The sequence below is a fragment of the Petaurus breviceps genome, unplaced genomic scaffold (genome assembly GCF_028583685.1).
Source record: "Petaurus breviceps papuanus isolate PSGF00001 unplaced genomic scaffold, PetGlider_PUasm1.0 90775, whole genome shotgun sequence".
In the NCBI taxonomy this organism is placed as follows: domain Eukaryota; kingdom Metazoa; phylum Chordata; class Mammalia; order Diprotodontia; family Petauridae; genus Petaurus; species Petaurus breviceps.
This window is the reverse complement of record NW_027187342.1, coordinates 3,017,483-3,045,068: the sequence shown is the minus strand read 5'-3', so window position 1 is coordinate 3,045,068 and position 27,586 is coordinate 3,017,483. Positions and strand designations below refer to the sequence as shown.

Genomic DNA, 27,586 nt, shown 5'->3' with positions numbered 1-27,586 from the left:
AGAGGTACTATAATAATAATTACATTAAATAGGTAGAGAAAGCTTATCAACCAGCCTGTCTTCCCTCCCCAATTTCTTAAGCATGATTAACAAAGAAATAATAACCAGTTTTTCCTTATAAGACAGAGCATCTAGACTTAAGCTTTAGACTGAGATTAAAAATGTTTTATGTCTTTCTTTTCTCTATCCTTAAATAGTCCAAGGAGGCTTTCTTTGCACATCACAACAGTGGCCTGTTTTCTCAGTATGTTTTGCCTGACACTTTCCCCTCTTTATGGACCTCACCTCTTATTTCAACTCAGAAAAGACAGTACTTTCACCTTCTTCTAAAAAACAGCCCTAACCACACTAATAGGAACTATGTGTCTTCTAACATTGTTTTCTGAGCTAACATCTGTCTCTGCTCTTTCTGCCTCTTTATTTCCATCCCTACCTCATGCTGCAGAAGATAATAATCTCATCTCAGGTTTTGATGTTCCTGAGGGCCCTGAAAAGGTGGCAGAAGATGAGTTTGACCCCATTCCTGTGTTGATATCCAAAAACTCACAAGGTAAGAGAGAAGGAGGCAAAAAGAAGAGGCTGAGAACAGAATATGTAGAAATGTCCCCAACCTGCTAGGAGTAAATGTTTAAGGGCTCTTTGAATTATGAGTTCTTTATGGATTGGGCAGAGAGACTGGAGTTGAAGGAATGCATCCGCATAATCACATTTTACAAATTTTTTTGGAGGAAGATTAAAAAAAATCCTTAACAAATGTTCCTTTTAAAGAGTGTCGCCCTTCTTGCAATACTATACTCAAATATTTAGGACTTATATTTGAAGTCCTTTCTACTTTGAATAGTGTCAAAAAAATTTTTGATCTCTCTGCTATGCCAAGTTGCCAAAAGACTATTTCTTTAGTCATTTTAGTGTCTCTCCCTGGGCATAAAAGTAGTGTCTGGTCAAGTCTTTCCTCAAGCAAAAATGATTTCATTTAACTTGGTTGGTGGGATGAATATCAGGGTGCAGCCTCTTGTTCTCTGCCAAAAATGGAAATCACCTTTGCTGGTAGCTTTCATTTGCCCTGCCTTTAACAGAATAGTGCATGGGCTGCCTTGTGGCTGTCTGGGGGATTGAGAGAGAGAGAGAGAATGGTGGGTGGTAGGAAATAGTTAATTTTGATTCTTGCAAATTCTAACCAATAACAGCTTGCATAAATTTTTTTTTTTACTGCTTCTAGTTTTTTTTTTCTTTTTCTTGGTTGCTTTGCTCTGCACATCTAAACCTTAACCCTTTGTGTTCTGTACTGAATTCCTATCTCTCCACTTCCAGGTGGGCACTCTAGAAACAGCAGTGGGAGCTCTGAGTCCAGTCTTCCCAACCTAGCCAGGTCTTTGCTGCTGGTGGATCAGCTCATAGACCTGTAGCGGTGACCCAGTAGCAGATGCAGTTCTGTAACCTTCATACCGTAATCTACGTTTTCATTCCAGAGGAGTTAACCTTCAAAAAGATTTTTTTTTTCTAGTTTGCAAAAAAAGAAAAAGGGACCCGCCAATCTTTTACCCTCACCTTTCACCTTCTCCCCTAGAAACATTAAGGAAAGGAAATGGCCTTCCAGAGATACTTCTTGGCAAGTTCCTCCCAGTTCCCATTTTGTCAATGGTTTCTCATGAACCCACTTTCAATAGCATTAGCTTCAATTGTGAACTAGTTGCCACAAAGCCTCACTTTTGCTGGAATCAGTCCCTACCTAGCTTGACCAAAAGCTCAAGTGAACTGACTAGTTAATTGTCACCTGGTGTCCTCTCTTTTGTGCTCACTAGGAATGGCCTCCCAAGCCAGCACTCCCAAACTCCTTTTCCTTAGGCCTGATGAATATGTTTATCTGTTTCTTTTCTTTTCTTAATGCATCACCATGTGGAGATGGACCATTGAAATGTTCTCAGCTGGAGGCAATAGACTGGGGATGGATCTAAGGCTTAAGGGAGGGTAGAAAGCCTTGTGCTAGCGTATGTTTGGCAAGAGAGATTGGGTTTTGCCCTAGCCAACCAAGTTAGACTCAGCCAAGGGATTTCACATGCCACCCCACCATCATCCCACCCTCACCCCCAAACCTGTTCAGCATTCCTTTAACCTCTTGGATACGAAGAGACCAAGATACATGACTGCAGATCCTGGCGATCTTTGGGTAAATTGCATTCCAGATGTTGCTACTCCCATTGTTGTAACTATCCCGAGCCCAGATCTCAGAATTAGACCAAAATATAGACAGTGGTGGTGATTATATATTTAATTAGAAGCCACTTTTTTTTGTTTGTTTTTTCGGGAGGGGTGGGGTGGGGGTGGGAGAAGGCATAGCAGAAACTGATGTATTTTTCTTGTGATTTTTATTTTGAATTGAATACTGTAAATTATGTATAAATGAAGATGTTGACCAGTTCTGTTTCCACTTGGCGTTTCCAATCCAATGTCAGGTGTCTGTACAGGGTTGATGCTCCCCTTCCCTTGTAATTACTTGGCAGCCCCACCTTGTAAGGTCCGGGGTCCTCCTCAGCTGATAAGTGTGTTGCTATGAGCTTCCTGCAGATCTTCTGTCCTTGTAGAGTAAGCGCGTGTTTCCGTTCAGGTCATCAGAAGTGAGTGTGCTGATGAGCTAGGCACATTATGGCCGAGGCTAAATTACCTTCCTTTCTCCTTGGTGTTTAAGTTGGAGGCTACCAGCCGCTGTTCTGCTTGCTCTCCTTGGCTTATAAGCCAAAAATCAAGAAACAGCACAGAGTTCTTCACTGACTTTAAAACACTGTTCATGAAATAAAGGACTCTGGACCAACATACTCACAAGTTTAGTGGTCGCCCTCTGTTTGCATATGGAGCTCGTGCTATTCGATGAATTGTGGTTTGTTTTGTTTTGTTTTTCCTCATGTGCAAAAGCTACCGATGAAACAATTCATGAGAAGAGGTGGGTTGGGCAAACCTTCTACCTACTGTCCCCCCACCTCAACTTCGGGCTCTATCACTCACCCTCAAAAGGGATCCAGCTCTTAGCTGAAAAGATTTCTGTAAATAAAATTCCACATCCACACTCTTGGCTGTAGATCTAGTACTTTTATTTCTCCTTCTTTACTTTTGCACTTTAAGAAGAAAGGGAAAAGGGGGTGGAGACCCATTTATCAATACCCCTAGAAGCCTGCAAGACTCTGCACTTTGGAGGGGAAGCTTTGAGCTCACCCACGTGAACGGCCTTAGAGAAACAATGGAGCTGGCATCTGAGTCTCTATCCATTCTTCTCTTCTCTTTCAATTGCACCACTGTGGGCTGAAGCCAGTTGGCCAAATAACAAGCCTGTCTTAGGGTAGGAGGTCCCTTTTTTTTGTTTTTGTTTTTGTTTTTCAGTTTCAAGAATTAAATCTGCCTGCTGGGGATGAAACACCAACACAATGTCAGTGAAGTTTTTTGTCTATTGGCTGAGTTTCATCAACAATAAAAATGGAACTTGGTTTGCTTTTTTATGGTCGGGAAGGGGGAAATGTTTATACAACAATGCTTTGAATTAATGCTTCAGATCAGAATTTTATTCTCTCTTCTGAACATAAGCAGAATGTATCAGCCAATGGAGATATAATAGTTTAAAGTAAGATTGTCTTATTCATATGGTCTAGGATATTCTAACTACTCAATTCAGATAAAGCCATGAAGAATATCATTTTGAGAAAATGAAAGGATTGGGTTTAAATGGTCACTCTTCTACATGGCTCTTAAATTAGATTAATATGTATTGACTTCATAATGGTCTGGCTCAGGAAGTTTTAATGAAAATAGCTAATAAAATTTGACACAAAAGAAGCTTGAGACTCAAAGATATTAACCTCCAGGGCTTTGGAGCTTGGAACAGCTGGAAGGAGATGACTGCACTAAATTTTTTTGACTCATGTTCTTCAGGGGTATGGGAAGAAAATCAAGTATCTGTCAGTTGAGAACACATGGGAATGACCCAATAAATTAGGCCCTTTCCAGGTTTTTAGAGTCAATGTTAAGCATATTGTTGTTGTTGTTGTTAAGTAGGAATAAGTAAAATAAGGATGGTCATTCTAGTTGCTGATTAATAGAATAATATAGGATTTCAAAGGTGGAAGGTAGAAAGCATCGGTGATCTGGAAAGAACATTTGCTTGGGAATCTGGAGACTGACATTAGGCTCATACATAACCCAAAATAAATTACTTAATGTCTTTGGGGCTCAGTTTCTTTATCTGTTAAATGAACTTTAAACTAGATAATTCCCAAGGTCCCTTAATGTTCCATAACATTCTACAGGATGTGTTATTCTTAGGGATCATCTAGTTTTCCTTCCTCATTTGCTAAGGGAAAAAAAAAGTCTCAGATAGGGAAAGTGTATCTATTTTACTTCAGAAGAACTGTGAAGGATGGTTTTTCATCCTGATGTTCTTCCGTAATTAACAGCACAATTCCTGCGTGCCCTTGCCTCGTTTGTGTTTGTGGACTGTTTGAACAGGATTGTACTAATGTGGTTGGCTATCACTATTCCAGCTCACTGAAACTTCACCCGATAGGGCCAACCCTTTTTTTTTCTTTTTTTTTTTAATAAAGGCACATTGGGATTCCATCATAGCTGCTCCTTTAAATTTGAGCATGGCATCTTATTAAATAAAGCAGCACAGCAGCAGCCTGAATCTATCAGTTCTTTAGTTAGTTAACCTGGAAAAAAAAATGAGTAAGTACTCTACAAGTTGTCCCAAAATTCCAAGTGCATTTTAAAACTTTTATAGCTTAAAATTGCCCTAAGTCTTTTAGGACACCATGTAGAAAGATATATAGCTGTATAGAGATATATCTATATATCTAGATGTAGACATAGAGGTCACACCTATATGTGTATACACATATGTATACGTGGTTTGTATATACATATACATGGATTATATACATGATTTACTTTTGCCATAATACTTTAAAGGTGATAATTATAACTGGAAACTGATTTGTTTTCCCTTGCCTTCATATCACTTGGGTCACCCCGTTCAAATTCCTAAAGCCTTTCTTTCCAGTCCTTAGCAAATTGTAAGCACTTAATAAATGCTTATTTTCCAGAACTGGCAGGAAAGTTACATGACCTTTGGCACCATTAAGAGAGAAGAGGTGATAGTCCTACTTGTACCCTGTCCTGCCCAGCTTTGGCCATCTCCGGAATATTGTGTTAAGTTCTGAGTGGCACATTTTAAGAGAAGGGAACTCATAAGCTGAAGACTGTTTAGAGGAGGGCAGCCATCATGGCAAAGGACTATATGAAAACTGACTAAAAAAAACTAAAGATATTTAGCCTAAAGGATGGAAACTTTAGAGGGAGTCCTGGTTTTTCAAGTACTTGAAAGTCTGTCACAGACAACAGCTACTACTTGACCCCATAGGACAGAACTTGGAGGAGTAAATGGGATTTGGAGAGGTTGACTGAACCCCAAAACTTTCTAACAATTAGAGCTATCCCAAAAGAGTCTCATTGGGAAAGTGCAATTAAAAGTGTTCCACCATGGACTCCAAGGAAAAAAAGTAGGGGCAGCAACAGTTAGAAATTTAAAAAAGACAAATTTAGGTTTGGGTTAGGAATCAATTCCTAAAAATTGAAACTATCCGGGAGGCAGGAAGTTCTCTGTCACTGGAGGTCTTCAACCAGAGGATGCTACAAAAGGCACCTGCTAGACACATTGTAGACATTGTCAAGCCCTCCAAGGGCTCTTCCAGCTGTGGAATTTGGTGATTCAGTGACTATATTAAAACAGAGGATTTTGCTGAATTGAATACTTTCTGAGGAATGACTTTAAAGTCCTGTGTTGGGTTTTTCTAACAAACATACCAGAATTTATGCATCCAAATAATGGTTATTTTCTAAGTGGTTCCCCTGAAAGTCCTTCTTTGTCCCAGTGATTTCTGCCTGCTGTCATTTCAGAATCTTCACTCTGAACTCCTCAGGTGAGGAGAGAGGCTAATCGATAAGCCAAACCAGACCGCACAGGAACACCTGTCATGTCGTTCCTTAGAATTGGCACTTAATTGAAAATAACACCCCCCAGTTTGATAACTGGCATTGCCATCAAATGACTCCACCTCCCAACATGTCCCTTACCTCTTCAAAGGAAAAAGATTTGTCCCCACAGGCTCCAGGCTTTTGAACGTACTGCAGACTGTGAAAGCAATCCCCAAAGAGATCTTCTGTATTTACCCAGAGTCACTTGGCCCCAGCTATGAAATTACATGTCAGGCTTGTTTTTAGCCTCTTAACTAACGTGTAGGAACAAATTATAATGAACCTTTAAAACTTTAAATACCCAGGGTTCCACTCTGTGTGTCTTGTCAGGACTTTGACAATTTCCCTGTATGTAGAGTGAGAGTGAGGAGCATGAGGTTGTAGTGAATAAAAGATCGACCTTAGAGACAGGAAGCTCTGGATTCAAGTGTCGCCTAAAACATATCCTAGTACGAGGACCACAGGCAAGTCATTTAAACTCTCAGGCAGCTCTCTAAAGTGTATGAGTGTCTCTAAGTGTGTAAGTTAATGACTAATTGTAGATTCCTTTCAGTGGAAAAGGTTCTAAATTTTTAGACTTGGAATTCCCTACACAAATTGAGGCACAGAGAACTGAGGTCATACCACTGAGCGAGGATTCCCAACTGGGATCTGTGATTCACCAGTGTATCAGGCCATGAACTTTTATCAAATACTGACCATGTGCTTAGGTATTGAATTTATTGCAAAGAGGACATACCTTATATAGAGAAGGTAATGGTCTGCAAGATGGTTTCAGGAGTGCTGGGAAAACTCACCCCAACCCTTCTTATGGAGGGCTCTCACAAAGTCCTTTATTTTTAAAACTCCATCATAATTGATTTATTTCTCTAGCTTAAGTGTTGCCCTCTCCCTGTAGTCAGTCCTTTTGAAATAAAAACTCCAGGAAAGATAGCATTAAATCACTAACACTTTAGGGTGAATTTATCTTCAAAAAGGAGTCAGTAGGCCAGCTGGGAAGTTTAGGGTACCTGGTATAAGAGAGGGACATGAAAGGGGAAAATTGACACAGGAGTGGGGAGGAAGGGAGTATTGGGCCCTCCTTCCCAGTTGTGACTTGGGCTAGTATGACTGTTCAAATTACTGGAGAAATTTCTGTCTAATATGAAGGAGGAATAATCATGTTCCATAATCATGGGTGAAGAAGCTTACATGTGGTCTCTGTATATAACTCTCCTGAAAAAATGGAGATTTTTGGGTTGTGTGGTTTGTTTTTTAAATACCACATTAAGAAAACCTGCCATATATTATTTACTGAACTTTTTAAAATAAATTATTTTTCAAAAGCATCTGCTAATACAGATCCTATAGGATCCTATATCTTCTGGTTCAGTTGTCTAATTTTTCATACAAAGAAACTGAGGACCTGTTAGGAAAATCAGTTTGCCCCAGGTCACACCCCTAATAGAGGAGCTGGGGGGAAGGCCAGGGTAGAGGGCAGCGAGCACTGAATTTGAAGACAGGGAACTTGGCTCAAATCCTCCCTTACCCATTTATTCCCTGTGTGACCTTGGGTAAGTCATTTTATAAAAGGAAGTTATTTAAATAGATGGCTCTTTTTTTGTTATTTTTTGGAGATTATTAAAATTAAATTTCTTTGTAAAATTTGGTAGACTGACATTGGAAAAATTGGGACACTCCCTTTGTATTTTATAATCTATAATAGGCTACATTTCTGGGCCAAAATGCCATTAATTTTTCATTTTATAATATAGATTAGAGGTAGTTCTTCCTAATTAGGCCTGTGGCTTGTTAATCAGTCTGGCCAAAATAAGTCTAAGAACTCATTCAACTTAAATTGAACACACATGTAATAACTATCTGTAGCGTGCAAGGCATAGTGCTAAGCTTTAAATAAGATGAAATAATTCCAGAGTCCATGCCCTGGAGGTACTAGGATGTAAAGAGAAAGAATATAACATTTACACAAATAATTACACTATGAAGTTGGTGGAGCAAAGGAGAGAGTTGGCCATAGTGTTCTGGAGAAATTCGAGGAGAGGGAGCAGCATCAAGGAAGGCTTCCTGGAAGAAATGCTGCCTTTGCCACATAAAAGGAGAGATGAATTTTTGCAGGCAAAGATTTGGAGTAAATGTTTTTCTTGGACATGAATAGCACTCCACAAAGATACATGGAGACCAGAAAGAATGGCTGAGCTCACGGAACAGCTAATAGTCTCATTTAGTTGGATATCTAGTGTGTGAGAAGCAGGTTGGCATAGTAGCTTGAGATCTGGCCTCCAGTCTTAGAAGAACTAGGATGAAGTTCTGTCTTTGACACATCCCAGCTGTGTGACCCTGGGTAAATCACCTAATTTCTCAGTGCTCTTTCTAGGCAACTCTAGAGCGATTAAAAGAAGGTCTATTGTCTTATATTGCAGGAATGTGCCAACCTGCCTGGGCACAAGGAACTTCCTCTTTTGTGAATTCCCTTTATCAGTGAAATAATCATAGATACAGCCCTTTTTCCTCTCCAGTAAGTGAAGGGAATGATGGGAGAAGAGGATGGAAAGGTAGCTCAGAGCCAAACTGTGGAAGGCTTTAAGGACATGGTTAAAGAATTGGAGAGTGACATAGGTTGCTTCTTTTTTCCATTTCCTGACAGATGACTACTTTGCAATGACTTTCACCTCAGTGGTGTTGACTAAGGGAATCTGCTAAGCTTTATCCTGACACAAAGATATGAGAACTTGAATAAATAAAACCTATCTCTGCCAGACAACTTCAGCCCAACTAAAACTTTCAGGATTACAGCTTTCCTTTAGTTTATTCCACTTTTCATTAACATCCTCAGTCCAGAAACCATCTAGGGCTTAGAAAACTGTGACAACATCTTCCAAAGTATTTAACCACGTTAGAGGCATCCCAGGAGCTTCAAAACAAAAGACAACCATAACCTGGATTTAAATCCTACATGGTCTCTTTCAAGAAATTCCAAATACTATAAAAACTAATTTTGCCTCCATCAAATACCAAGTGATCTCACTGACATTAAATAAGCCTTTATCTTTCCTGTACCCTTAGCATTCACGTGGATATGCCTTTTTTTCCCAGGGAAAAATGATTGTCAGATGATATCCTTTTGAATATAACCAGTCAGTAGTCAGAAGGTATTTTTTTTTTAATTTCTACTGTATTTTAGTAATTACAGAGAGCTGGGGAGAAGGGTTCAGTGTTGGTAACTTATGCAAACAAAATCACCAAATAGTGGTAGGTGCCAGAGTAGAAAAAGCCTTTTTGGATTTGGTCTTTCTTTAAATGTGGCAGTGTGAATTTTTATCTACTTTGAGGATTTGAAATTGAGTTATCACATAACTCCACATATTATGCTGTTGTATATTTAATACCAGTCTTCATTCTGTCTTTCCCCCAAGAAGACAATGCAAACAGATAGATAGACATGAAATTAAGTCAAAATGTGAAGGCTAGAAATTGTCACACATATATTTTAGAGAAGTAAAATTTTATAAATGTAGATAAAATATCCTTATGTAAAAATTCAAGAGAGTAAAATCATCTTGTCACTACTGAGAATGCTTAGAAATGTAAATAGTATAACTTTGCAGAAGGAGTTAAATTCTTAAACTTTTCAGAAAAGAAGTGACACCATTGGTATAAGAAGATGGCAAAAAAAATGTGTGTGGAAAGATTGTAGGAAAGAAGAGAGAACATCACACCTAATCTGGATTCAGCCTTATAATCAGATAAGGAAGCACCTCTCCCTCCATAGAAATTTGTTGTAAGTGGGAAGAAAGCTGAGAAAACAAAAGTCTTAATTACAGCTGCCCTCTTATTTCATCTTTCACTTGCACAGGCTTGTGTAAGTAGGTTTACTGTGAATGACTGACATTGACAGAGCCTTTCTCACAAGTCCCTTGTCAATGTCCCCATTGATCTAAGAGGCACCAGTAAGCTCTGAAGGCCACCAAGTCCTATAATCCCAGTTGCAGGGATTTTCTGTACCTTTAGAGCCACATATGACTGAACAACTAGGGGCATATTTATTTTACAACCAAGAATCCACTAAACATATATGTCTCTAATAACAGCACTTGTCTTCCTGACCTTTTGCTGAGGATTTTGACATTTTCAAACAGTTTGGGTTTTTTGAGATTCTTTGTCTTGAGGCACTGTGTTCTGTATTCCCTCCTCTGATCTGTGTAAGGACATCTCCAAAACAGTGGTTTCAAGTATACAAAGACATCTGCAGAATGTACATAAATTCTTTAGATCAATATGTTACTATTTTGCAATTTGAAGTAAAGTAAAAATTTCTCTTGAGAAAAACATGCTGCAAGCCATCAGGGAAATTTAAGTATTGAACCTTTTACTCAAAGCATACTGAATTACAAGTCTTAAATCTTGTAGAGAAACTGGTCCTAAGATATAAGGGAAAGAACATTGGATTTGAAGACAGAGGTTTGACTCCTACTTTTGCCACTTGCTGTATAACCTTGGGGAAATCACTTAACCTCATTGGCTCTCAGTTTCCTTATTTGTAAGATAAGGGATATGAATCATATTTTTCCAAAGAGCCCTCCCTGTTCTGAATCCTATGGCTTTATGAAATTGAGCACTTGAGCCATAATTCAGGAGTGAATGATGAGCCAGTGGAAGGGTAATTGGTAGGTCAAGTCAGCAAGTATTTTTCTTAATGCCACCCATGCTGCTCAGCTGTCTCAAGCAGATGACATTTTGTTGAATTGTGCTTAGTTTGTAGTTTCTATGGGGCACTAGAGTGCCACCAAATCACATGTAGTCATCCCAAATGGTTTAAAAATTGTGAATCTACTTTGTACAAGTCTGTATCTCAGAGAAAAAGGAAGTTGCTTTAAAAAATTATGTCTTATTTCACATATTTTATAGGCTCTTCACAGGAATAGACTCTGGGTTCTCCCAAGTTCAAGATTTGCACAACTAGCCTTAGGGAAATTCTTGTATCAGGTTCACCCCTTAAGGATTTTTTAAATAATATTTTAAATTTTTTCCAAATTACATGTAAGGACAATTTTTAACATCCATTTAAAAAAAATTTTTGGTCCCAAATTTTCTTTCTTCATCTCTCACACCTTCAGATTTTGAAATGAAACCAGGCATCAGGACCATGGTGCTGATATGGCCAGGACCATGCATAGCTTCCCTACGTGGACCAGTTAGCTCTGTTCTATTCCGTGATTATGAACTATGCCCCTAAGCCCAGCTAGACTGCGTAACTTCTATGCTGTTGGTCACTAGGGAAACTAGTCAAGTGGATTAGGGCAAATTCATGGCCCCCTCTAGAAAAACAACCCAAAGCACATATGCAAACAGATGTCACTAGCATCATCTACATAGAGGGACAGGACATACTAAGAAACAACTGTGGCTGGAAGATTACCTATCTAAACTGGGGAACAGTGGCAAAATAGCTTATCAGAAAAGGACCTGGAGATTTTAAGGAGCTGTGATCTCACTATCTCAGCCAGAAAGCAAACATAAAGCCAAGTCACACCAATTGAGGCAATGTCCCAAGTGAGAGAGGCAGTGGATCTCCTGTATTGTGTCCTGGTCAGACCACATCTGAAGAATTGTGTTTGCCTCTTGGTGCTGCACATTAGGGAGACCATTAACAAGCAGGAATATGTCCAAAAGACTGTGATCAGAATGGCAAAGGGATCCAAAAACCATGTATGTTTTTGCCTTGGTGAAGAGAAGCCTTAGGTGAGTCACAGTAGCTGTCTTGAAGATTTAATGAGGTATGTGGGAAAAGGGATTATAATTGTTTTGCCATGGCTCAGTTGGCTCATCTTGTTACAGTGAAAAGAGAATCTTCCTACCGTGTTTCCCCGATAATAAGACACTGTCTTATTAAATTTTTTGGACAGAAAAACACCAGAGGGCTTATTTTCAGGGGAGGGCTTATTTTAATGAACATTGACAGCAATTTTAATAAAAAGGTAAATGTGAACAAAAAAATGTACCAGCAAGCAAATCACTGGGGAAGAACAGGATGACGCGCTCACTGCTGCAGCTCTGATTGGATGCAGCTTGGAGCGCGGCGTGCGTTTCACGGCGGGGGGGCGGTGCATACAGAGGGTACCATAATGTAGCGTGTAGCGCAGGGGATCACCTTCACTACAGTAGCAATCTCAATAGGGCTTATTTTCGGGGGAGGGCTTATTTTAGAGGAATCTTACACAGTAAGGGGAGGGCTTATTTTCGGGATAGGTCTTATTATCGGGGAAACACGGTAACAATTAGAGCTATGCAAAAAAAGAATGGGTATTTTAGGAAGTAGTGGGTTTCCTCATCCTCATGAGAGGTCTTCAGATAGAAGCTGCATTATCACTTGCTAGAACATTAGGGTACAAGAATATGCCTGTTAAGGTATGAGTTGGCCTAGATGGCTTTTGTAGTCCCTATCAGTGCTGTTATTCTTAGAGGGTAGCCTGTCTGTATCCAGTAAAAATGCACATAACAGCTTTCAGTATATATCTTTGGCTTATCATTCAGAAATCCTTAATCCTTTTCCTATCTTATTTTAGTGGCTTCTATCACTGTGGTTATACATACAGTCCATCCAAATATGAAGTTGGTGATTCTGTAGATGTACAATGCATTTCAACAGGGACAAAGACTGAGATAGGGAATTCTCAAGTAAGGAAACTCCCTGTATCAATGCATATTGACACCTTCTTTGCAACTTAGTCTGGTGAGTAGCCTAGAGCATAGAGAGGTTGCCAAGGAACTTGCCCAGGGTCACAGCCAGTTTATGTCAAAGGTAGGACCGGGGTCTTCCTGCTTTTGAGGCTGACTCTCTAGCTAAATCTATAGGTATGAAGTTTTTAGTCGACTGATCTCTATCCTTGTCTAGTTCCTTTCGTTTTCTCCCCATTCATAAACTTTATGAAAAAGATAGTAAAGTTGCAGGGATTCGAGTCTCCCAAAAGAAGTGGACTCACTTCAAAGTGGATCTTTTTGGCCACGCAGAATCCAAAGGAAGGCTAATGCCATTTAGGAGGCAGGGCGTAGTCCACTGCCCACCTTTTATAGGGATAGGATCAATTAATCTGTTTGATTTTATAGGGCCCTTTTGTAGGAATGGTGGGAATTTTAAATTAAGATTTTTCCTATTGCCCAGAATAACCTTAGAATGAATATTGTTGGACTTTTTTTTTTCAATTCCTTCCTTTTGTCCCTCTAGCTTTTTTGACTAATGAGGATCATCTTAGGATTCCACTATCATTGGCGTGGAATGTTGTTGATTGATTATATCATCAATATATGTTAATGGATTCTTGGTTGGTTAAAGCCTGGTGTTTCACCAGTGACCAGTGAGTTAGAGTCATGGTCAAGGTCTATGCTATGCAACCATATGAAGTAGGTGAGAGTTGCTTGAATCTGAACACTATGTGGAGTTTCCCATCAATCTACATAATGAACATGGCCAGGGTCCAAAATACAAATGCTTCTGTGGACAACTATGTTTATGCTATCTGTGTGTTCACACACATACACACACACACACAACACACACACACACACACACACACACTGGTTTAACTAAATCAAGAGATTTTGGTGGGGTTTTGCTTGTTCATTTTTAATCCTGAATTCAAACTACTGTTTAGTTTCTTTCAACTACATAATGCCAAATGACTGGATTTTCACTCTTCAGCTGGCTCTTGCTGTCTGCTATACAACCAGCTTAATGAAATATCTTCTTTGATTAGCCTGTGAGGAAGTTTGGGGGAAATGAGAGAACAGTGCCTTGGTGTTAGCCGACAGAATTGGGGTGCTTGGAGGTGGGAGGCAAGAGGGGCTTCCAAACTCCTTATATCTCTGGGAATGAAAATGCTTGTTCAGAAAGCTTCTTGGCTCCCTTTCCTCTGAACATCCATATAGAAATGAAATTTTGAAGTCAGCCATGATAGACCTAAAGTAGTCATTCCTAAATAGGAAAGTGAGCTTCAGTTTGAAAACTCCTACTATGGTGAAATGTGTGAGTAGTGAAATGAGCCGAGCTCTCTTAAAGGGTATCTCTTTCTTGCCCAACCTCATGCTGACCAAGGCTCTCCTATCTCCAGTCTCCCTGCACAAAACTAGAGCTTTAAAGTGAGTTAATCAAATACCCCTTCCCATCATCATCATATCCTTTCACTACTCTTTGGAAAGTGTTCAACTCTACATACTAGTTTAAGGCTTTCCACCTTCATTTTAAAATGTCACTAGCATAGTCAATGCAGTCAAACTGTTAGGAAGGAAAATTTTTAAAAATGTCAAACCATTTTGTTACTTGCAGACAAAATATTGAGATTAGTACTGTTTAAAGAAGCATCGCTAAAAAAAAGTTTTAGGCTTCAGAGAAACAAATAGTATTTTTGTACAGCAACTTATAAAATGTTCACTTATATCTACACTGTCTTTACTTTACAGTGTAATGTATCCAAGTGAATGTTTCCCAATAAACTGATTTTGGTGCCTCTTCTGCTGCGTACTGTGTACTTAATTCAGATGTAGAACACTGGGGGAGAATGCCCACAAATTGCATCATTGTTTAGCAACTTGCAGAGAAAAGAGTGGTTGGGAATAGAAGGGGAGGAGGGTCAAGGTACATCTGCATGGTGGTTGAAGTTGTAACATTCCAACTCATCTCAATGAGTTAAGAAGAGGCAGGACAGTATAGTAGAAAGAGCACTGAATTTGAAGTTACAGGACCAGAGTTCAAATCCCAGCTCCATTGCTTACTTACTTGTGTGATATCGGGACAGCAGGGTTACCTCTCTGGACCTCAGTCTCCTCATCTGTAATATGAGGAGGTTGGAATAGATGATCTCTAAAGGCCTTTTCCAACCCTAGTTTTTCTGAAGTTCTAGTGATTGCATTCTTTTGACCATTTGAACAAACAAATACCTTTTTAGCACCCCAAATATCCTTCCTCTGGATTCTTCTCACTTAGTTATCTGTGCCTTCTTGCTGCCCTCTTGCTAACATGTGTCCAATGACATACTTCTAACCTGCTAATATTGCCTTGAAGGTAAGCTCTCTTGTATTCTGATAACCATCATAAATTGTATTTAAGCCAGAACACCTTTCAAATGCCTAGAGCTAGATGAAAAGAGACTAGTGTGTTATGGTGTGTGCTAATGCCCAGGTCACTGCCTGGGTCCTTAACACACTCTTACCAGTTTTAAAGAGAGAGCTTTTAAACAGAGTATTTTTTTATTTATTTGTTTTTTAAACCAAGTGTTGGCCAGTTTAGAAAACTGAAAAAATTTATTCCAAAGGCAATTCTAATTAAAGGCAGTTATTTTACATATAGTTCAATATCATCCCTCAAGAGAGTTCCCTTATTATAAAGATTTTTTTGAAGGTTCATAAGCTTTTGGCTCATTGAACCAGATTTTGTGACCTGTTTCCCATCCTCAATGAAATAGTTCTCCAGAAGCCAGGGTCTGCTTCCCCTCCGAAGGTTTCTCCCCTGGTGATGGAACAGGCAGCATGGAACCCGCCACATGCCAGAGACTGAGCTTTTGCATAGCCTGAAGCTGTGAAGGTGTGCCTGGGTATGTTGACGGGGCTTTGTTTTTGTTCATTTATGAACCAGAAGCGGATAGAGAGAGTCTTGGTGCCTGGCCATATGAAAGGGAATGTTGAGTAGCTCTGGATGTCTGTGTGTGTGTCTAACATCTTCATCTCCTTCCCCATGCCTCATACTTGTCGTGTTCCAAGATGTGAGATGGTGACGGGTTGGGCTCCAGTTTGTGTGCCGTTCCCCTGCCTGCCTGACATGGTTTCCTCTCCTTCCCCTGTTTTCCATTTTATTTTCTCCCTCTTCCCATTGACCACATTTATTGTTGAGTTACACAATGTTTCTGCCATGGGGGCAGGGGGTGGAGTATTCAGAACTGGGGGCTCTGTCCATACTGACCTGTTGGGTGACTTTCTGTTCGATGCTCTTTGTAGGTCTCCGGAGAGAGCCAAACTCGTGTCCTGCAGTAAGCGTTGAGCCCTTTGAAGAGCTTCCTCACCAAGGTCTTCCACTGGAACCAGACTCTACCAGGGGCCCAGGGGCCAAATCTCAGAATAATTTAGAATCTGACTATGTGGCAAGAGGCAGGCCTTCCAGCAACAGCTCCTTTCATAGCAGTGAAGAAGAAGGGACAGATCTCGAGGGAGACGTGCTGGATTGCAGCGGCTCTCGGCCTCTTCTTATGGACTCTGAAGAAGAGGACGAATCCTGTAAGGCTCCGCAGGCAGGATCGGTAGAAACAGTTAATGTCACTGAACCAGAAGTTTGCAAAGAAGAGGCAAAGACAGCTCTAGGTGGGAAAGAGAACCAGTTCCAAGCCTTTGCACAACTGAGTGGAGAGGTTTCTGGCGAGCCAGATGTTTTTGCCACGGCCCCTTTCAGGAGTGCAAGACCCCAATATGATGGCATGGATATTTTCACCAAAGCCCCATTTGGCACCAAGGGCCACATGGTTCCTCAGGTGCCTGAGGATGCAGATGTATTTCTGAGAGCCCCTTTCACCAAGAAGAAGAGTATGGAGGAGCTTGTGGTCACTCAGGGTGCCACTGGGGATTTACCCACACAGGCTACTATCCACAGTCAGATGGGGGATGCCCCACCAATTATTAGCCCTCTGCCCTCAAACCTTGATAGGGGTGTGCACCCTGCAGCACTTTCTCCCCTAGCTCAATATCCCATGGTGAGATTTCTCCACCAATCTAATCTCCCTCCCAACTCTATCCAGTCAGCAGAAAGCCTAGACAACATTACTTCCAAGGGGATCTCTCTGGATACTGGAGGCCACCCTAATGACAGAAACAAAGGTCACCCATCCCAGAAGGAAGCTGCCTCCAGCTCTGTGGCTGGCAAATCATTCCGCCCCCAGTCATTGTCCAAATATTCCCGTCACTATAGCCCTGAGAATGAGCCAAGCCTGGAAGCCCAGCCCATCGCTGCCTACAAAGTTGTTTCCCAAAGCAACAAGCAGTCAATCTCTGGATCCATTTCCATCACATCTTTTTCCTCCCGGACTACAGAATTGCCCAGTGTTGATCCTTTTGCTTTGGCACCCTTTCCTTCCAAATCAAGCAAACAGAAACCTTAAGAGCATCTTGCATTCCTGAAGCCCTTCACCCAAACACACAAGCTCCTCTAGCCATCCACTTTCACACTACTTTCAGCTGCTCTTCACTGACTTTCTGACCTCCCACTATCACAGCAGTATTTCTCTTTCAGTTCCCAAACCCAACTGTAGGAGTTGGGTGGGAGGGAAGGGAAGAGGGGTATTAAGTTCAAATATTTTTAAGTTATACTCAAGTTGTCTTTTGCTTATATTGCCTGCTGGGCTCTTCAAGTGTTCACCTTCATGGTGGCTTTCCACATGGGTCCTACATTATTACTGAGAAATTTTTTTCTTTACCCCTCTTACTCTCAATCTTGAAGAGGCCAGGTTATATAAGACCTAATTCCTGTTCAGTGTCAGGTCAAGTGAGGATTCTGGAATAAGTCCCTCAGGACTGATTTAATGCTCTAGAAGGGTGTGTTTGTTTGTTTGTTTAAGAGGTAATTTCTGGAGGGAAAATAATTCCAGATAGCTCTTTCTTCCCAAGAGGAAATCTCATCTTGCAGCTACTGATTATTCTCATAAAACCAGCAAACTCCAGATGGAACGCTCAATAATGAGTTACAGTGTGCATGCTGGGCTGTGTGCACACTGTAACTGAGTGTGGATGTGTGGATGTGGGATGTGCCTCCTATCCATATAGATACAGCAATGCATGCTTGTGTGATGTCTCTATGCATATTTGTAGCAATATCAATGAAGTCTCCATATCCTGTTTTACAAACTGATTTAAATACTCAGATATGTATTTTCTGAGGCAACACTGCATTTGAAGCATATAGTCTTCTTGCAATACAGGAAACATTTTCCATCAGGTAATGCTCTCCTCACACTCCTCAGATAGCCTTTCATTAGCATTTCCCTGTGGACTTAATTGCATTTTGAGATCCTGTTCTCACATAACTCCCTTTTTTTGACAATAGGATTGCCCCGAGGGGAAGGGAGAGATGTTTACCTTGGTGGAACGCATAAATTTCTTTACGTATTATTTTCCACTGATAAAAACCATCCATCTGGTCATGCAACATTCAGTTTATATATGCACTTTCCACCATGGCACTGTAGGAATGGACATTTTATTAGGGTCCTGGTCAGAGTATGAAATCTTAAAAGTGGAAAGATCAAAAGAATTAGGTTTGAATACAATATAGGATCAATAAGGCAACCATATTACTGAGCTGAGAAAGAGTTTAGCTTCAGGATCCTGGCCCAGTTTCTGTGCTGTCTGGTTAAAGGAAGGATGGATCAGAACCAACAAATACATTTGTCAGGGCAAAGAACGGACCCAGAAATCTTCCAATTCTTTTCTCTCTTTTTGTGATGCATTGGTTAGAGAAAGAAGCCAGTAAATGGCTGTCTTTTGAATCCCTACTCTGTCTTGGACCCCTCATTATTAGTGCCTTAAAAGAATAACTTAGGTCTCTGGAAGAAGATCTCAGCTGGTAAGTTCAGCTACATGTAAAAGCACACTTCATGAACAGGCTTTAATGTGAACTCTTGATACCTAGTGAGATTTGGAAAATTCTCCATTGGACAGAAAACTTCAGGTTCTTGCTTTGAACATTCTTGGAAATTAATCCAAGCCTTTAGGTTTAGGCTGCTCTCCTCAGTGTTAAGCATGTATAGTATCAAAGTTGTCAGTTTTATGGAAGCAATACCTGTCTTTCAAAGCTGTTTCTAGTTGGGACTTTACCTGTATCTTGTCTAGTTCAGTGGTAAATTGAATCATGTTCTGTGCTTATTTAGAGCTACTAGCAACAGCTTTCAAATGGATGTAACAACTGTCCTAGAAATTGGAGTTGCTGTGAATATAGATAGAGATAGATAGATAGATAGATAGATAGATAGATAGATAGATAGATGCCTCCCCCAGCTAAAAGTTGTGATAACCAGGCACTTCTCTGATTATGAAGCAGTTTATGGCACAAGGTCACCCTGTTCAACTGTTGAATAATCCAGGTATACTAAACCTTTGCACATGGAGCCCTTTTCCCCATGGTTGCTGTTAGATAGCCCCCAAAGGCATGAGAAGAGAGATCAAATATCTAGTGATATTCCCTGCCCTCAGTGGACCACATGAACACACACATATACACACAAACACAAAAAGAATAATGTAATCTTTAAATTGACAAGAATCTTCAAAGTCGACCTATGGGTCCAACCTCCCACAAAATGGAAGGCCCCACTGCCAAATGGTCATCTGCCCAACTTTTTTATTTTTAAAAGAGCATGGCAATACATCTTAATGTCTGTGGTACCAGTTACTGCCAAGCAGTATCGCTGGAAAGCACTTGACTTTTAAAAAGATAAATTAATGATTTACTTAATTATTTTAAATAAAATATGTGAGTAGACTATGGCTTAAACACAGGAGAAAATCATGAAAGCTAGATTACATAGGTATAAAACTCACTAGAGGTGCAGCTGGGCTGGTCATCTATTATAAACATACCTCATTCTAACATGACAGGCCTGAATGCCTATAAATCACTGTGTGGATCCAATGATCATATGTTTTTGTTTAATATAGAAAAGAACTTAAATGCATGCAAATTGACCTTATCATTTTCTCTTATTCAATCCTTAGCAGAAGGCACAGTGATCATTACAAGTAACATGCCAATTTAAATTTAAAGCCACAATTTCCTGAGATTTCTGTTTCATTTACTGCCAGTTTTCTGCCTAGTTGTATTTTTCATAAAATTGGCTCTACTTAATTTAGAGGCAGCAGGTGGGGCAGTGATGGAGCACTGGGCCTGGATTCAGGTATACCTAAGTTTAAATTCAGCCTCAGATACTTACTAGCTTTATGATCCTGGGCAAGTCACTTAACCTCTTTACTCAGCTGTAAAATGGGGAAAACAACCTCCCAGGGTTGTTGTGGTAATCAAATGAGATAATCTGAGAAGCAGTTAGGACAGTACCTGGTATATAGGTGGTGCTTAATAAATGCTCATTCCCTTCCTCTTTGAATCCATTCCCTTTTGTGAATTTCATTATTTAAGACAAATGAATTAAAAATTAAAGTCAGAACCATAAAATTTCTAAGCATAGCAGACCACAGTTCCCAGCTAAAATGAAAGAATATCTGGAAAGAAGTACTGTGTGAAATTGGTGGGTTTTGCTTCTCGTTTCACCTTGGCCAATTCATTCCTTCTCTGGGCCTGTTTTTCACCCATAAAATGAGGAGACTGTATTAGACAAGTCCCTTTCAGCTCTAAATGCTATATTTTTCTACGGGGCTGCATGAAGTTGGCAAGGTTATGTCACTTGAAAATAATCCCCCCCCAAGGCCTTCTGGAATCAGTTAAATCAGTGAGTTGAGTTTATGAATAAGCAGGGGTTATCCTTAGAACACTCCAAATTGGTATCAAGTAAATAATGTAAAACAGACTTCCACTTCCATAGTGAAGAATGAAGGAGACCAAATTTAGTTCAACAAGAAATGCTTTTTTTGTTTTGTTTTGGGTTTTTAGGGGGGCGGAGTTCTTGATACATGGCAAAGAACACGCAGTTTAAGTGATGATTTTTAATGAAAGAGTATATTTTTTCCATGCAGTGAGCCAGAATATATTTATACCTCTTTGTGAAGCATTGAGCCCACAGCCTATACTGATTAACTCTCTCCCACCCTTTTTTTTTTGCTTTTGTTTGGAGTGGGGAAGGTAGGGCAATTGGGGTTAAGTGACTTGCCCAAGGTTACACAGCTAGTAAGTGTTAAGTGTCTGAGGTCATATTTGAACTCAAGTCCTCCTGACTCCAGGGCCTGTGCTCTATTCATTGCACCACCTAGCTGCCCCCTATGCTGATTAACTCTTAAAAGAACCATGTTCAGTTACCATCACCAAGGATTGTTAATTAATGAGCTAATTTCTTCCATTTTTTTTTTTTTTTTTAGAAAAGTAACCTCCTTTATACTCACAAATCCAGGCATGGTATAGTGGAAGGGATCCTGGATATGAAGCCCAAGGACCCAGGTTCAGGGCCCAGTTCTGCTACTTAAATGTATGACCTTGGGTAAAATCATTTGCCCTGTCTAGACCTATGTCTGTAACAGTAAAATGAGAATTAAAAAAAATTTTTTTTTAAAGCAGTCAGGGTTAAGTAACTTGCTCAAGGTTACATGGTCAGTTATTTCTGGGTGTGGTGCTAAGTATCTGAGCCCGGATTTGATCCCCAGGTCATCTCGACACTGGGGCTGGTGCTCTTACTTGCTAAGCCACCTGGCTGTCCCTAAGCAATTGGGTTTAAGTAACTTGCTCAAGGTTACATGGCCAGGTGTTTCTGGGTGGGTGATAAGTGTCTGAGCCCGGATTCGATCCCCAGGTCATCTTGACACTGGAGCCAGTGCTCTTACTCGCTGTGCTACCTGGCCACCCCAAAATGAGAATTTTGTAGTAGATGGTCTCTAGAATTCCTTCTGGCTGTGAATCTTATGCAAAATCCTCAGGAAAACTGATTAGATGGGAGTATAAGCTGAATATTTTATGCTAAATTAGAAGGAAGCAATTTAACAATGTCCCTTAGACTGTCCCATTATTTTTAGGTTCCTGTTATTAACTGATTTTGAAAATTTCCCATGTGTTGGCTCAGTCAAGTTCTTAGGGTGAGGTTAAATATTCATGTTCATGCATCCTGGCACTCGTGTGTAGAACCTAAGTTTAGAAGCTGGCAGTGGAGACTTTACTAAACTAAATCTTTAGGAAGGTGTATTATGGTTTTTTACTAGCTGATTCATGTCAGGTTGTATTTAACACTCATCCTAACACCACTTTGATGGTTAGACACTCACATCTGCATGGAAAATATAAGCATTGTAACAGATTTCTGCTTTTAAAAATATTTCCCCCGAGTCATGTGAGAATAGATATTAAAAAAGATATTTGTTTCCAAAAATGGGAGGAGGAAGAGTAATGTGGAAAGCCCAGTAAAATGGGTATGCCCATGTATATGAATAAATATCAAATAGGAAGTCTGATTATAGGAAACTAAAGAAAGCTGAAATCCAGAACCCTTTAATCTGATGTTAAGGCTACTTAATTACTTGGAATAACTTTTAAAAATTGATGCTACATTTTCCTTTTACTGACTTAGTGGGGGTCCAGGTAAAACATGTGAAATATGTGCAATGAATTTTAGATCTAAATGGTGGCATAATATGGAAAATTATGAATTGTCATTGAATTTTTGCAAAAAGCAGCCAATTGATCAGCCAATCTCACTATAGCATGGTATACCAATAGTGTCCAAATTTGCACCAGCAAAAGTCAAGATTTCACTGTGCTGCCATGTCTAGCAAGGTGAAAATTATTTATCTTAAAGTCTATTAACTACATTTTAAGTTTTTAATTGTTACTCTACTTATTAATCATTTACTTTCTAGAGTTTTTTTTTTAATCTGCACATAGTGCCAGGAGGCTCATGATTGAAAGCATCTTATTTGATTAAATCTTTTATCATATAGAAGCAAATGTGTTAAAAAAAAAAAAAAACATGAAATAGGATCTAGCTTGTAGCTGTTGACTCAGATGATAAGTTTGTTTCATTTTGTCTTAGGCATACATTCAGGAATTTGGGGTTATAACTTATAATTTATAAATTATAAGTTATAAATTTATATAATATATATATAAATTTGGGGAAATACAAAATGGTCTCAGCACATTATTTTTCCGGTTAAAAATAAATTTGCTCAGCATGGAGAACAACAAGGCATTTCCCCATCTCCTCCATGTGCCCCACCTCTCTCCTCCTCCTTTAAATCCTGCCACTCCAGGATCTACCTAATTAAATCACACTGTTCTTCCACTTATTTGTCCCTACACTTGGGAGTGCAGAACAGTAATTTGCTTAGCTCCCAGAATGCAGTGCTCTTTTTTTGCTAGTCTCATGCTCCTCCACACACCTGTCCAGGGAAAGTGGCTGGATTGTTCTGTTGGTCTTTTTTTTTTTTTGCTTTTTGGAGGGGGGAAGACAGGGCAATTGAGGTTAAGTGACTTGCCCAAGGTCACACATCTAGTAAGTGTTAAGTTTCTTAACAGATTTGAACTCAGGTCCTCCTGACTCCAGGGGCAGTGCTCTATTCACTGCACCACCTAGCTTCCCCTGTTGGTCTTTCTTGCCAAGCACATATCTCCAAATGGTTTTGCCATCCGGCTTCTTCCTTACCTCCTATGACAGTCTTACCATACTAGAATCTTCCCAAGCATGAAAATGCTAAAGAAGATACACACACACACACACACACACACACATACATACATGTACACACACCCCAACCCCTGCCTTGCTTACAATACAGGTGAAGCTGTCCACTTCATTTTGATGCTGTTCCCCCATCATCTCTCTCCCCATCCCTCCCCCACTACCACACCCCATCCATACTCTTGTTTTCAGTGATAAGTCTGTGTGAATGCTCTTTGTGACACTAGGTTGAGCTCGCTGAGGTAGCTTGATCTGGCACTCCCTCACCATTCAGTGCTACTTGAACTTTGGCCAGAGTTCATCCCACCTCCCTGTTCATGAATGCATGATGCCGGTTTGAGTTTACAGTCATGCATTCTTTTGTTCTTGAAGTTCAGCCAGTCTCTGCTGCTACGGTGCCCTGTTACAAAGGAACCCTATGTACAGAGAACAGTGTCCGTTCTTTAGGTAGCAAGGGTTATTTTTTAATTCCTTTTGAAAATGAACTGCAGAAACATGGTTTTGATTTATAGTGGTTAAGCTGGACATGGGAGAAAAGGGCGTTTTGGAAATGCAGCTTTTTCAATCACTCCAGCCAGTTATATTATCTGAGCAACCACCAAAGACTCCTGCTTGAGGAACATGAATGGGAGCATACCGATGTTTGTTTCTCCGCGGTATTAACTCATGGCCTACTTCCATATGCTCCCAAAGAAACCCAAAAGTTGACTGTAGGTTTTTGATGTGAGAAAATTCAGTTCATGCTTCTCACCACTTTTCTGGATTAGAAATGAAAGTGGTAGACATCCCTCTGGTTAATTAAAGGCCTGGATAAAGATGACATTGGCCAGTCTTGGTCCAGTTGATTGGCAATATTCTGCTGTGCAGGTGAGAGTCAAGCTCAGACTGGGCCCTAGCTCTGTGGTCTAGAGGGGTGGCATGATAGCCCTCCAGAAGAGTCAGCCATGAGGACTGCAGAAAGTTGTTGCAAAGGAGGGAAAGGTTCAGGCCATTTATTCACTCTGGAGGTGAAAACCAGGTGACAGACCTTAGGGATCATTGGTGAAGATGAAGGGGTGGGCTGGCTCCCTCTGCTGACTGAGTTTTCAGTTTCTCCATCTTTTTTTTTGTCTTGAGTAAACTGAATGAGGAGCCAGACCTGGATATAAGAAGTACTGAGGTCCTTAAGCCTCAGAAAACAATCTCAAGGGCTGTGAATGAGTAGCCCAGAAGATGGCAGGTGGAAAAGCCACTTTTCCATTCTCAGTGGTTTGGGCAATAATTCTCATTTGCGGGCTTATTGGCATTATGCCTTTGCACTCTTTGTGTGACCTATCTATGTATCTGATAGTTTTTATGAAGAATTGTTAAGAGTGAGAAACTCTTGAAAATGGACTTGATTAAAATAAATACTTTATGCCTTGCTTGAGTCATTTTTGAAATCAAGCTTCTTCCTGGGATTGGAAGAAGCCATAAACCATACTTGGTTCATTACTTTCAAAGCATCCAACACTTTTTAGCCATTGCTTGCATTCTCAGGCTCAATGTGAGGGACAGACTCTTACAAGTCCTGTGTTTTCCTTTCTGATGTTATATAGAGACATGACAGGGGGTATGTAACCCAAAAGGCACAGAAGGGTCACATTTAGACATAAGTGGGGATGCTGGACCTTTCTGCTACACCCTACCTTCATCTACCAACCTATGGAGGGAAAATTTGGAAATGTTTCTCACATGTGAATCATCTCTGTCACCACCATATTTCTTAGTGTGATCATACAGTCTTAAGCTATCATTTTACAAATGAGGGGCCGAGGCCCAGCGGTTGTGTTATACAGCTACTTAGTGACAAAGATGGGAGTGAAATCTTCATCTCTGGACACTTAGTCCAGTGTTCCTTCTGTGTCACCACATATTTGGTGCTGCTGACCAGCAAATATATCTGGTTGTGGCTATTTAATTAACATCTACATAAAACCTTCAAGTTTCCCAAGGGCCTTACACACACCTCATCTAACCCTCATCACAACCACACGAGGAAAGTTCCAAATATTTTGGTCTTAACCCATGACCACAATGGTGTAAGGAATGAGTTCCCAATGAAATAATTCCCTCTACCAATGCAAATCAGCAATTATTCTGCAACTTAGGGAATTTTCTGGGGCTCTGAATGGTTGTGTCTGACCAGGGTCATAGCCAATATGTCAGAAGTGAGGCTTGAAAGAGAGCTACTCAAAGATAAGGTTAACTCACAAAACAAATATTAAGCACTTACTATGTGCTAGGCCATGGGGAATAAAAAATGAGCATTGTAGTCATCTGAAATGTGGAAAATAAGATTGAAACTGTTGGCAAACTTACAGCATCATTACATGACACCATCATTATTTATGTTAAACTATAGAGGTCTCATTCAACCTTTCTAATTCAGCAAGCATTAAGGACTTTTTATTGGCTAGATGCTGGGAGAGATATCAAATTTAAAGGAAGATATAATCCCCATTCTTGCAAGCTTACCATCTAAGGAAGAGAATTGTAAACAGATAACTATAAATTATATATATATAGTATATATAATATGTGGTGTATATCTATAATACATGTAATAATATAGTATATATAGTACTATGTATAACTACAAATATTTGTTCCATGGATGAAGAAGTAAAAACTAAAGAGATTAAGTGATTTCTCCAAAGTTCAAAAAGTTAAGTGTCAGGCCTAAGACTGGATCTGGGCCATCTGCTTCCCAATCCAATGCCACTTTCAGTAAACCACCTCATGCCTAGCCCAAGATAGGACTGAGGATTTTAAAGGTGGAAAAGTTTAAAAACAGGTAGAAAGAAAGGAATGGCCCAGAGTTTACATCAACCATGTTTTATTTCATGGGGGTAGGAACTACCTTCTTCAGCATATAGTTTAACACTATAATTTTGTCAACAAGTTTTGGGAGTTGTTTGAGGATCAGAGAGTTAAATGGGTTGGACATATTCCTACATCAGGCAGAATTTGAAGCCAGATCCCGAACGCATAATCTACTACATAACACTGCCTAGGCAATGAGGCAGTGGGCGATGCAGTGATTAGAGCACTGGACCTGGAGTCAGAAAGAGCTGAGTTCAGAATCAGCCTCAGACACTTGCTGGGTGACCCTGAGCGTCATTTAACTTCTGTCTTCCTCAATTTCATCAACTGCAAAATGAAGATATTAGTAACTCCCTCCCAGGATTGTTGTTAGGATAAAATGAGATAATTTATGTAAAGTGCTTGGCGGATTATCTATCATATACACTTGGTATTAAGTCCTCCTTCCTTGCTCCCTCTATACATACATGTAAATAACTATGTGTGGAGCATACAAAATATATGTATGTGTATGCACGTGTGTGTACATATATACACACACTAACAGGAAGCTTCTAGAATTCATTGGGTACTGGTGTGACGTAGAGCTGCACTTCAGGAAGCTCACTTTGATGGCTGAGTGGAGTCAGAAGAAACGAGGCAGGGAGACCCACTAAATGGCTATTGTGGCAGTCTAGGCATGAGGTTATAAAGGCCTGCCACCAGGGTGGCAACTGTATGAGTGAAGAGAAGGAAACATACAAGAGATGGTGTGAAGGTAAATAGACACGACAAGATCTGGCAATGCATGGAGTAAGTACAACTGAGGAGTCAACTTAGGCCATGAGCCTGGATGATTAGAATGATGGTGATGCCCTTAATAATTAGGAAGGTGGGGAGAGAGGAGGTTGTGTATGGAAATGATAATGGCTTCGGTTTTGAACAAGTTGAGTTTGAGATGGCAATTCATGATGTTCAGTAGATGACAATGCAAGACTAGAGGTCAGGAAAAAATGGGGGTTTGATAACTGGATTTGAGTCATTACATAGAAATGATAACTGAACCCATGGGAAGTGAGAAAAGAGAAGAGAAAAGGAGTTTTAGGGGCAGTGGCACTGGTAAATGTTTAACAATGAGCTCTCAAGAAAAAAAAGTATGCAGTACACACTTTTAAGTTCAATCTTCATTATTAACATTTTTTCCCATCACTCTCTTAAGTCTAAATCAGGGGTGGGGAACCTGCAGCCTCGAGGCCACGTGTGGCCTTTTAGGTCTTTGGATGTGGCCTTTTCACTGAATCCAAGTTTTATAGAACAAATCCTTTTTGTTAAGGGGATCTGTTCTGTGAAGTTTGGATTCAGTGAAAGGACAGTTCTTGAGCACC

At 40.1% G+C, this 27,586-nt stretch overlaps 1 protein-coding gene across 8 annotated transcripts in view; it reads left to right on the top strand.

Annotated features, from left to right (window-relative positions):
* AAK1 (AP2 associated kinase 1) overlaps nt 1-24,774 on the top strand; it is a 271,657-nt gene extending 246,883 nt beyond the window's left edge. For 5 of the 8 annotated variants that reach the window (XM_069068900.1, XM_069068899.1, XM_069068898.1 and 2 more), the window contains one exon: nt 16,003-24,774. In XM_069068900.1, coding sequence (XP_068925001.1) covers nt 16,003-17,153 — 1,151 coding nt within the window. In that variant the 3' untranslated portion in view covers nt 17,154-24,774. Of the gene's footprint in view, nt 1-445; nt 551-1,311; nt 3,068-16,002 lie in introns of those variants that run through there. The other 3 variants (XM_069068903.1, XM_069068902.1, XM_069068901.1) reach the window with 1 other exon arrangement.
* Nucleotides 24,775-27,586: the final 2,812 nt, after the last annotated feature.